Source organism: Thunnus maccoyii, chromosome 2 (genome assembly GCF_910596095.1).
Source record: "Thunnus maccoyii chromosome 2, fThuMac1.1, whole genome shotgun sequence".
Taxonomy (NCBI): domain Eukaryota; kingdom Metazoa; phylum Chordata; class Actinopteri; order Scombriformes; family Scombridae; genus Thunnus; species Thunnus maccoyii.
Genome location: NC_056534.1, coordinates 10,535,515 through 10,548,052, shown reverse-complemented (window position 1 = coordinate 10,548,052; position 12,538 = coordinate 10,535,515). Strand labels below are relative to the sequence as shown.

Genomic DNA, 12,538 nt, shown 5'->3' with positions numbered 1-12,538 from the left:
ACTCTTTCAGAAGGGCACAGGGACAGGGATTTTAAATAGTTTCCACTAATCGATGTAGTTTTTGTTTTGCTAATAATTATTGGAAATAAAATGTACTAAGCTTCTTCTCTAATTCTACTGAAGATTAATTGACTTTGTTTCAGTTGCACTTATTTAACCTTTCTGGCTTACCCTACCTGAACCCAGCTGTTGTAATACTTAGGCACTCGATAACCCAGCCTTGAAAGGAGCTTCATTCACCCTCCCAGATGGAACTATTATAGTTGACCCAAGAAAACCAAAGACCCCCAACCTGGCAGCCGCCCTGCAGAACCCCTACCTTAAGGGCGTATCCTACACCCTGCCTGATGGAACCATCATCATTGACCCAAGGAAACCAGTCGCCCCTGATCTGTCTAAAGTGTGTACCTGTTTAGTTTACCTTAATTTAATTTGTCTACATTACCAGTCTGTTTTATTGGCACCTTTAAGTTAAACATAACAGCCTTTAATAACATTTAATAATCTGATTTCCTGTTCCTGCCACCTGCAGGCTCTTGCAAATCAAAACATTCGTAATGCATCATACCAGCTCCCTGATGGTTCCCTGGTTATTCCTGGTCAGGAGCCCTCCACTCCAAACCTTGCTGGTGCTCTAAGACAGAACAAAGCACTTCGTTCTGCAGGTCTTTTTCATCTGTCGGAAAACTCTGTACTGTCAGGGGCACCCAAACCCACCACCCCTAACCTCACCTCTGCACTGCAGAAAGGGGACATGCGTGGCATCAGTTACAGGTAAGGAAAAACACTATTAATGGAAACTAGGATATAGAATTGCCTGAGAGGCTTATCCAGGCGTTGCACAGAATTGTTGTTGAAAAATGAATCTGAAAGCAAGGTGTTAACTTTTGCCAATGAAGAATGAAATTCACATAAGGTTTTTCAACAAAAAGTTCCAGGAATGAAACTCAGAAACTAAACTAGGAACTGAAAGTCCTCTTTGTGTATATAACAGCAGCATTTGAAATTTTCATACATGAGAAAACAACAACCCAAAGTCGTCCTGTTGTTATTTAGTGCTGTGTGACTCTGATGTTTGAGTTGGATGTAATGAATGAATGAAAAGGAGACATACAGTAGGGGAGGAAAATGAGACTGAAAACACCACAGCCTCTGTTTACAAAGCAGACGATCTGCCGACAGTTTGATGGTAATTCTTTTTTGCTTTAGTATATAACCTCCATGAAACTATCTGCAAATAAAGTTTTATTTCTCTTGTTCCCGCACTTTGTTCTCTCACGGCTGCTTTCTCTCTATCATAAACTCCCTACGTCTTTTGACTTGAGCTCCCTCTCTCTCTTTGCTTGTGCACACAGCTCGTTCACACAGCTCGTTCACACTTTCCCTCTCTTTTTATCTTGCTTTCTTATTAGTGCTCTTTTATGGATTAAGCTCTTTTAGTTGCCAAGACAACAACAAGGTCTAACTTTGTTTTGTTTTTTATTTAAGATAATTTTGTGGCTTTTTTCCTTTATTGGACAGTGGATAGTGAAGTGTCAGACAGGAAACAAGGGGAGAGAGATGGGTATGACATACAACAAAGGTAGAGACCTTTGGCTTTGGCCTTTGGTTTTTAACATTAATAAACATCTAGAAATGTCCTCCCCTCCTAATATTGATACTAGAGTACACAGTTCTACAGGAAAGAAAGATGAAAGTGCAGAGAAAGACAGGAAACAGAGACAGGGCAGAGACGGGTATGATACCCAACAATGGTCCATAGTCGTAATCGAACTGCTGTGGCCATGTGGCACATGTCCCAACCAGTAGACCACCGGGGTCCCTGGGGAAGTTCTTGTGGTGGAAACACGATATATATAGAAAAGACTCATGAATTTCCATTTGCGTCACAATTATATCACAATTCAGCATATTTTGGTCAATATTTTACAACATGTGTTACATGTTCTTTAATGAAGAGACCCATTCCTTGCTCCACAGGTTGCCAGATAGCTCTCTTCTCACACGACGGTTCCACAACCCGAAGCTGGGTGATGCTATCCAAAACCAGCAGCTTCGCTATGCCTCATACAGGGCACCAACAGGACTGCAGGGTCCGGATAATTGCTATGCTGTGGTTCCTCCCTACGGGCCACAGTCAGGCCACTGGGCCAGGGATGCTCAAGGAGGAGGGGAAGGAGGAGAGGATGTTTGGGCAGCTGAGAGAGTTTTGCCACACGGGACAGTCCAGAATCTGTCAAAGTGGTCCATGTACAGAGAAGACGGCATGTTGGAAGGATATTTACCCTCACCTCGAATTGTGGATGGGCAGCCTCAGGATCCAGACTGGACTCCTGACAGAGAGAGGGTACCTGGTCAAAGCTGGTATGACAAGGTAGCTAACAAACTTCACAAATTCATTTTTTGGATGATGAGGAGTTCTTTATAATTTTTTATTACATTTTATAGACAACTATTTAGGACAGGAATGAGTGTACAGAGATATAGACACAATTCAAAGAATAATACTGAAGCATGTAAAAGCTGGAAGCTGAACAATGAACATTTTCCTCTAAAGTTCACAAACAAAAATATGAGAATTTCTGGTCATCTCACATCATTTCTGCATCAAGCGATGACTATATCCCTCAAGCTGTTACAATGTTGCATGACAGTATTAGACTAATTACATACCATAATGTGTGTATGTGTGTGTGTGTGTGTCCAGATCTACTCTATCCTAAGCATGCCCACAACAGGCCAAAGGGTGAAACGCTGGGCAGAGGGAATGGAGGACATGACACAGCTCCCGTAAGCTCAATCCAATATTAACAAACAGCCTCACAGCTTGTTCACTCATGTCACAGGCTTACAGGCATTTTGATGCTCCAGTGTAGACCATGACAGGTCATTTCAATGCAGATCCTTTCAGTTTCTTCAAGCAGCAATTCACTTTGTTTGTGTCTCCCAGTATGCCTGAAGGTTTTTAAATCATTGAAAATGTAGGGGTTTCAGAAAGAGAAGCATTAAGTATGTTAAGTATTTAAGTAGTTTATTAAAATGTAAATGCAACACCCGTGCAGATGTTTATCTTAAAGTCATCACTTCACATCCAAAGGAAACCCCTTCATGAGATATTTGTGTTCAGTAATCAGCAGTTTCAAAGACATTATTTCAAAATCATTTCTTGACTTGTTCAAAAAAAAAAGATCCCTCTATCTCAGAATTTTACCAATTTTCACAGAGAAGGACCTTTCAAAACCTTTGAGAAGTAATTCATATTAACCAAAGTGAGTGTGGGAATCCTGTATGTGCTCTGTACTCTCCATTTTCTGTGTGTTTAATTTCAGTGAGCTGAATGAGACCACAGTTCTGATGAACCTGAAGAAACGCTACGACCAGGAACTCGTATATGTATGCTTAATTTCTAATATGCAGATAAAATAACTTTTAAATACAATCTAAAAGTCATGGAGATACCAGTTGTATCCATGTATCCACTATCTGTCTTTTTCTTTTTTTTCTCTTCCCTCCACACAGACCTACATAGGTAGCATCCTCGTGTCTGTGAACCCCTACAAGCTGCTCAACATTTACGGCACAGACGTGGTACTTCAATATGAGGGCTGTGGCCTGAGTGACAACCCTCCGTAAGACCTGGGAGTTTGTGTGTATATGTGTGTCCAAGCTATTTGCCCATGAGCTTAAGCATAACCTAACCGCCTCGGTGGAGGTTATGTTTTCAATCCAGATTGTTTGTTAAGAGGATATGTGAAAATCTTGTCAGCAGATTCCAGTTAAATTTGGTGGAAAGCTGGCCAAAGAACAAGTAATTAGTTCTTTTTGCTGATTCGGAATATTTACACAATTTTCTCATGAACTACTGCACTTATTTGAGTGAAAAAAATCAGATTTATGTATCTCATTATTGTCAGCATATGTACTTTTATGCAGATTCAGTTTAACATTTTCTATTATAATTGAAATAACATATTTAGGAATAAGCTCTCAGAGTACTTTTCATTGCTGAATAGAGTAGATAAGCATAACTCTCTAACCTTTAACTTTGCCGTTGAGACTGTGTGTGATTGCACTGTTGTACTACATCTGTCTACATGTGTCGAAACTGTGCTCTGAGATACAGTATGGTGGTAAATAGAGGTGTAAATGCCAGCACTCTCAGGTGTTAGTAAGAGGTTCCTATTACACTGCCGTTGGTTGGTTGCCAAGGTAGAGTTTGGTTATGTATTTCACTACCACTTCACATCTACACACACACACACACACAACACACACTTATGCAACCAATATGCATCTGTATGCGTTTGTTCATTAAAAATGTTTTGTTGTGTTGCAGCCATCTTTTTGCCATTGCTAATTTCTCATATACCACCATGATGGATGCCAAAAAGGACCAGTGTATTGTGATCAGGTATGAAATGCTGTTGATGAACAGACTTTGAATGAGTAAGGCCTTGAATTTGCTGCTCATTTCAACTAGCAGCACTTGGACAAAAACTCAAACCTGTCTTTTAAACAATGAAATGCTATTTTGAATTAAAAAATGAACTCGAGGAAAAGTAAACCATTTTTATTATCCTATCAAGAATGTGCTACTCTTTGTGAGTAATAAAATAAAAGAAGTGCTGTTAAAGACTAACTGTTATTACAGCGGAGAAAGCGGGTCAGGAAAGACTGAAGCTACTAAACTGATCCTGCGTTACCTGACAGCCATACATCACAAACGCAACGTCACACAACAGGTAGATATCTGGTAGATTATATACCTAAAAGTACATGCATGCTGACAAACACAGCTCATACTGTGGTCATTTAAGCTAACAGTTATTCCTTTCTTCTCTTCTCTTCTCTTTCCTTCATGTCCCATCAGATAGAGGTAAACTATTCTTAAAGTTGTTGGCTCTTATGTGAGCCACCATCCCTTTTAAAGGTAGCCATGGTAACATTTGCATGTGGTGATTGGTTAGATCCTAGAGGCTACGCCCCTGTTGGAGTCTTTTGGGAATGCCAAAACGGTGCGCAACGACAACTCCTCACGCTTTGGCAAGTTCATGCAGATCTACATGGAGGGGTAAGTAATTACAACTTCAACAAATACAGTCAAGAACTGAAGCAACATCAATAATAGTTTTAAATGTTTGTTTTTTTCTCATTTCTCTATCAAACACAGCTACACATTTTATTTGATGTAAAGCAGACCCAATATGAGATCACTTATATAATAGTTGTAGTTTAGAAGAAAAATCTTTAAAACTACAGCAAGCATGGCTGCAACAGTTAGTGGAAGTCCCTCTGGCCTTCCTGACTAAAAGAAGAAGGTTAGTGGACCAAAAAATGCTTAATTGATTTTCTTAATTAGAATTTAATTATTCTGAATTAAAATATAACATGTATGCCTGCGTGTTATCTTAACCCTGAATAGGCTTGTGGTTACCCATGTGCATATTTGTGCACACACGCGCGCACACACACAAACACACACACACACAAACAGTAGGCTTAGTGGTGACTATGCCAACATGTCCCAGTAACACAGTTAGATGAGTAGTTGATCTTCTGCTAGAACTGTGACAGAGAAGATCCGAGCACATTACACATGCATGACCTGTTACTTAACTCGGACTCACTTTGAGTGTGTGTGTGTGTGTGTGTTTGTCTATGTGTGTGCATTGTTGCATGCATGTGTGTCTGTGTGCCTGCCTATGTGTAATTTACTAGGGGTGTAATCAGCGGTGCCATAACGTCTCAGTACCTGCTGGAGAAGTCCCGCATTGTCTTTCAGGTGAAAAACATAACACACACACACATGGACACACACACACACACACACACACACACACACACACACACACACACACACACACACACACACAGCAGGTCAAGTGGAGTCTTCTTACAACTGAGTCACTGTGAGAAAGAGGAGATTCTAGAGGCAGACAGCATGAGAGGTGTCAAACATGTTGCTCTTTATCTAACTGTGTCTCTATCCACCCCAGTCTCTCTTCATCCATCCATCCATCCATCCATCCATCCATCCATCCATCCATCCATCCATCCATTCATCCATCCATCCATCCATCCATCCATCCATTCATCCATCCATCCATCCATCCATCCATCCATCCATCCATCCATCCATCCATCCAGTGTCCAATGTCTTTTTATTACAGGACTAATTCAATCCAACAAACAAACCCACAACTGCAGTTCTAAATTGTGGACTGTGTGTATTTGTGTGTGTGTGTTTTGTGTTTGTGTGTGTGTGTTTTGTGTTTGTGTGTGTGTGTGTGTGTGTGTGTGTGTGTGTGTGTGTGTTCATCCACAGGCCAAATCGGAGAGGAACTACCACATCTTCTATGAGATGTTGGCAGGTCTTCCTCCTCACGAGAAGCGCTCACTGTATCTGCAGGAAGCTGAGACTTACTACTATCTGAATCAGGTGCTCACAGAAATAGGAGCTACACTCCTGTCCACACACACACATACACACACACACACACACACACACACACACACACACACACGGAGCACAGATAAGGAGTAGTCACTGTAATCAATTACGCAGTCATATTAACAAATGAGATGCCAATTTTTTGAAAACATGACATTTATTCTACAAAGTGATTAATGGCACAAACTTATTGTGGTACATGAATACAAAGTGAGTAACCTTTGCAGCCTGGAGTATCTGTATTTCAGATATATTGAGTGAGAAATATGATTTGCAGATTTTGTACACAAAATGGATAAAGAACTTGTTACTGTGTGTATCTAGTGAGGCTTTATTGATTGATGTATGACTTGTATAAGACCTAGTTTTGTGTAACTGCATGGCAAAGTTGGTCTCCTCTGCTTTGGTCCACATAGAAATATTTTGATATTTGATAGACTTTTGTAGTAAAATGTCTCGACAAGAAATTTGGTGCATGTTCATGTTCCCCACAGGATGAATTGTAGTAACTTTGGTAATCCCTTAGTTTTCATCTAGTGCCATCATCAAGTTAAATGTTTAACTTGTCCAAAACTTTATGACCAAATACCTGCAAAAGTAAAGACATTGCCATCAGCCTCAGCAGCACTTTGTGTTCAGTGCTAATTCCCTAATATGCTAAACTAAAATGGTGAACATTGCAAACGTTATACCTACATAACATCTGCATGTTGCATGTTAGCATTGTCATTGTGACCATGTTAGCAGGCTGTCATTAGCATTTAGCTCAAAGCACCACTGTGTCTAAACACAGGATTGCAGAGCCACTAGCATGGCTGTAGACTCTTGATCTTGTTTATTTATTCTTATCACATTAATTATCTTGTGTTATTGAGTATTTAGAGCTTCAAGTTGCTCCACAGAGCTCTTAATATGAGTTTTTCCTTTATAGAAACTGACTCGTGGTATGTTGAACCAATATTCAGGTTTACGTTATTTCTCTGATGGTGTGTTCTTGCACTCTTACTCTCTTTGATTACTTTTTACCACTTAATGAGATGAAACATAATCAACATGTGCTCATCCCAGTCACACCAATGTCGATCAATGATCTTTGACTATTTACATTGATACTGGTTTGTGAGTTTGTGGGTACTACTACAAGCACTTCTGGCTTATTTTCTAAAGTGTAACTTAACACCAGGCTGAAAAGTTGGTGAGAAGTTCGCTCTGTTGCACCAGTAACTGCACTCATTAGTTATGTCACAATGTACTGTCACACCCTGAAGCAGACTTTTACATCACTGCAGCAAGGTGAGAAGTTAACCACTGGAAGTTAGCAAAAACAAGACTTTCAGCTGCTGATTTAAAGTTACACTTTAATTACAGCTGTGATTAAACTGGCTGAGTATGTTGTTGTTAACTGTGCATGTGTGTACATGAGTGCAGGGAGGGGACTGTACCATAGAGGGGAAGGATGACGGGGAGGACTTCAGGCGACTGCTGAGTGCCATGGACATCCTGTGTTTCACTCCAGAGGAGCAAAACGGCATCTACAGGCTTCTCTCCTCTGTCCTTCATCTGGGGAACGTCTTCTTTCAGCCACACCAGGTCTCTCTGTCGCACACACACACACACACACACAAACACACACACAAATGGGCTACATAAATGCATTTAGTTTCACGGCTGAATGGTAATGATGATGTTGATTAATGATGGTAATAATGAATGTCATTGCCTCCGTATGTGTGTGTGCACGTCCCTGCAGACTGAAGGTCAGGAGGTTGCGTCAGTGGTGAGCGCACAGGAGATCAGGGTGGTAGCTGAGCTGCTGCAGGTCTCACCTGACGGCCTGCAGAAGTCCGTCACCTTCAAACTAACAGTAAGCAGAACACACTTCACATAAACAATCACAGCCACACATCTTAGATATAATTATTGAGATTATAAGGATTAAATAGATAACAGACGTGTTTGACCTCCAGGATACAGTACGGGAGAAGATCTACACTCCGCTCACAGTGGAGAGTGCTGTGGATGCCAGGTGGGTAAAAGTTGAATGTGGTATCTGTTAGATTAAACATTATGCACCTACTTGGAATAACCTGAAATAAAAGCCTTTCTGACAGTCTTGTCTGAAGCTTTTTCATGTGCTCATTTTTTTTTTTTTTTTTTTACTCGTTCTTTAAAATCATACCAGGAAACTGCTGAGAGGGAGTGAAGAGTCTTTGATATTCTCTTTCAGTCTTTGGTAGAGGCATGTGAGGACAAAGGACGTCAGGGCTGGGGAAGAGATTTTTCAGATGTCCTCTGTTTCCATAGGAACCGGGTTTTCTGTTTCCATAGAAACCTTATTGTGTGTTTTTCATAGAGATGCCGTTGCCAAGATCCTGTATTCGCTGCTGTTTAGTTGGCTGACAGAGCGCATCAACGGACGGGTCTACCCTCGCAACGAAGCCCTCTCCATCTCCATACTGGACATTTATGGATTTGAGGTCACACTAAAGAATATTGTCGCTCAGTAATCTTACAGCACTGATGTGTCTCAGCTGACCTGTGATAACTAACCTGCCCAAAAACTCCCCAATGTCTCCTCTCTTTACCCTCCAGGAGCTACAGGTGAACAGTTTTGAGCAGCTGTGCATAAACTACGCCAATGAAACTTTGCAGTTCTACTTTAACAGGGTCATCTTCCAGGAGGAACAGGTCAGGGAAACTGGAAGTTTTTTATTTTCATACACATATTGGTATGTTCCCAGTTAAGTAAGGACTGATTTGGTGAGTTGTGTATCAAAAGGTGTGTCTAGACAGCTGGGTTATAACCGCGCCAAATATGGGTGAGAAGTCAAAGTATCAAAGAATGTAAGACAACGCGGTATAATTGTTGTTTAAACAGCATCTCAGCAACTATATTTCATTGTGAAACAGGTCCTAACTGTTGTCAGACTTTGTTAGTAACCTGGCTTCTGGTATGCATGTTCAGTACTGATTGAAATGCTGTTGAAACAACATTAAGATAAAAAAATACATTTCAGACATATTTTGCCTGGTTGTAAACAAACGTCTGGATCTTTTGACCTGCAAAACACCAAATAATGCTGATTGGGTTAATACACATATGTCTGGATCCTTAAATCAGAGCAATTTCAACCCAACTTCACTTTTGTTTCTAGTTAAGCGCCAAGAAAAGATTCAATAGCGTTAAAAAAGTATTAATGTAGAGTCAAAAGATACAGAACCTTGTTTGTAACCGGACTCTCATGAATTTCAGAGCAGCTTTCATGAACTCATGAGGTCATTAAATCTCACAAACCAACAGTACTTACAACTAAAGTGAAAACTGGAAACAACCAACAGTGGCGTTAGAGGAGCTTTATATACACCAACCTGTTGAACTTTACAGTTGTTTTGTTGCTGTGCTGCGTAGGAGGAGTACATGCGGGAGCAGATCGAGTGGCAGCAGCAGCCCTTCAGCCACAACCAGGCCTGCCTTGACCTCATTGCTGCAAAGCCTCATGGGATACTGCGCATACTAGATGACCAGTGCGGTTTCCCTCAGGTAAACTAAAGACATGGGTGTTCACTAAAATTGAATAATAAAGCTGATATTGATGTGAGTTAATTGAAAATAAGATTGACTGATTCAAACAATACTTAATTAAAGCAAAGGGTTGTTAATAATTCATTACTCAATCCAAAGTCAAACAAACAATTAGCCGAGGCAGACACCCGTGGAGAACAAATGTACTTAAAATGAAGTTAGATTGGATCACAAGAAACTTATAACTGCATTATTTAGGTGTATTGTGAGGAAAAAAAGGCAACAGCCAACAATAAGTCATCCGAATACTCAAGAAATTTGGTTAAGAAAAAAAAAAATCTCCCTTATTGGATTTCTCATAAACCAGGAGGCTGACGCGTATAATAAGCCAGCTACGATCAATACAAAACTATCCCACATACTCACTTAATTGCCTACCTGCTGCTGTCGGCTCCTAACGTAAGACGATAACTGAGCTCATATTGAGATAAACGTCTTATAAAGTGTCTCTGATGCTTAAAGTGAAATATGAACACGGTGTTATATGTCTGAGACTATCTGCTGCGCAACACACACACACACACACACACACACGGCAACATGTGTTTGTGCTGTAGACATTTAGTTTCCACTGCTCACCAACCATTAACTGTCTCCTCATCATCGCTAGGCAACAGACCACACCTTCCTTCAGAAGTGCCACTATCACCATGGTAACAACCCGCTGTATGCCAGGCCAAAGATGCCACTGCCAGAGTTCACCCTGAAACACTATGCTGGGAAGGTCGACTACCAGGTATCGTTCTTTCTTTCTTTCTTTCTTTCTTTCTTTGACTTTGCCTTTTTTTTTATCTTTCTTGGATTTTCTGTCTTTCTTTCTTTCTTGTTTTGTCTTTCTTTCTCTGTCTTTATTTCATTCTTTCTTTCTGCCTGTTTTTCTTCCTTTCTATCTTTGATTTTATGTCTTTATTTCTTTCCTATTTTGTTTTTCTTTTTCTTTCTTTCTTTCTTTCTTTCTTTCTTTCTTTCTTCCTTTGACTTTGTCTTTTTTCTATCTTTGATTTTATGTCTTTATTTCATTCTTTGTTTCTGTCTGTTTTACTTTTTCTTTCTTTGATTGTCTGACTGTCTTTCTCTTTCTTTCTTTCTTTCTTTCTTTCTGTCTGTCTTTCTTTCTTATTTTGTCTTTCTTTCTTTCTTTTGTTTGTTTGTTTGTTTCTTTCTTTCTTTCTTTCTTTCTTTCTTTCTTTCTTTCTTTCTTTCTTTCTTTCTTTCTTTCTTTGTCTTCCTTCCTTCCATGACAACGGTACACCATTTGTTGTCCTAACAATTTACTTTTTTTGTCATTTATTTTATATTTGTAACAATTTAAAGATATTTTACAAAATAAAATGAGAAGCAAACATCAACAAATCACAGAAACCAAGTGAATTGTACATTTCTTACTTATAACCAGGTCAGGAAATGATATTGTTGTTTGTAGTAAAGTTGATTCATTTCTCCTATTTTGTTATTTGTCATGGAAAATGTCAGTTTTTCCTCCACAAATATTTCCCTCACTGTGTCCATCTTGAATCTTCCTTTTTACACCAGTTCGTAGTTGTTGCCCTTTTAAAGGCAACCAGTAAAATTTTATTCAGATATTCGCTTCTTGTTACTTCTTCTTGGGTTATCAAACTTTGATGCAATATCTCGCTGTCTTCAGGGACCTTATAACCTCCAATGTCTCTTAAGGTCAAAAATATATTCTCTCAAAACATGTAAATCTTTTGATGTGGGAATTATTAGTATTCATGTGCCCACACAGTCTCCAACACTGCTGCTGAGTATAAAGTTGTTGACTGAAAAAATGAATAAAATTCTTCCAGCCAAAAATCCCAACATTTCCTTGAATTTATAGACAGTTTTGTTACACACATAGATTTAAATCCCCCAAAGCCAGTCCATCTCTGATATCTCTACATTCAGTTATGATTGATTATCATCGTGTACGTGTTATAAATAAAATGCCTTCATCAATTTATTAAAATTCATGAATTCTCTACAGTAGCTTAGATTAATGTGCACAGGGCTGCTGCACTTTTGTCTCTCCAACGTTTAAATGTGATATTAAAAGTTCCTGGTTGGGATTTTGTTGTAAAACTTTCCTGATGTTTTGCGGTGCAGGTTCACAAGTTCTTGGATAAGAACTTCGACATGGTCCGCCAGGATGTCTTAGACCTCTTCATGCAGAGCAAGAACAGAGTGAGATGTGCAAATATTTCTTTTTCTCTTATGAGTTACTCTCTTTTATTGTTCGAACATGTATTCCTCATTCCTTACTAGTGAAAGTAAGCGTACACACTCATTTTTAATTACGTTTATGTGTTATGATTGTTACTCGTCATCTGTGGCTTTCACAATACAGTTGTGTATTTTGACTTGTCCTTGATTTAGTGTTTTAAGTATCAATAATGAATGCAAATATATACAAACACAGTATCATCCACCTATTAGATGATACTCAGTGTTGATTCTTCACTCTTCAACCTTGTTTTGTCCTCTATTTATGTTTTTGCATGTGT

General features: G+C 39.4%; 1 protein-coding gene across 1 annotated transcript in view; it reads left to right on the top strand.

The window, feature by feature from the left end:
• Positions 1-12,538, top strand: part of myo15ab (myosin XVAb) — a 52,281-nt gene that overhangs the window by 10,363 nt on the left and 29,380 nt on the right. The window contains exons 9-28 of the mRNA XM_042429396.1: positions 203-400; positions 533-774; positions 1,981-2,374; positions 2,708-2,790; positions 3,330-3,393; positions 3,520-3,629; positions 4,337-4,411; positions 4,652-4,742; positions 4,871-4,876; positions 4,968-5,071; positions 5,719-5,782; positions 6,326-6,439; positions 7,880-8,041; positions 8,202-8,315; positions 8,419-8,477; positions 8,805-8,928; positions 9,044-9,139; positions 9,861-9,992; positions 10,645-10,770; positions 12,141-12,218. Coding sequence (XP_042285330.1) covers positions 203-400; positions 533-774; positions 1,981-2,374; positions 2,708-2,790; positions 3,330-3,393; positions 3,520-3,629; positions 4,337-4,411; positions 4,652-4,742; positions 4,871-4,876; positions 4,968-5,071; positions 5,719-5,782; positions 6,326-6,439; positions 7,880-8,041; positions 8,202-8,315; positions 8,419-8,477; positions 8,805-8,928; positions 9,044-9,139; positions 9,861-9,992; positions 10,645-10,770; positions 12,141-12,218 — 2,436 coding nt within the window. The remainder of the gene's footprint in view (positions 1-202; positions 401-532; positions 775-1,980; positions 2,375-2,707; positions 2,791-3,329; positions 3,394-3,519; positions 3,630-4,336; positions 4,412-4,651; positions 4,743-4,870; positions 4,877-4,967; positions 5,072-5,718; positions 5,783-6,325; positions 6,440-7,879; positions 8,042-8,201; positions 8,316-8,418; positions 8,478-8,804; positions 8,929-9,043; positions 9,140-9,860; positions 9,993-10,644; positions 10,771-12,140; positions 12,219-12,538) is intronic.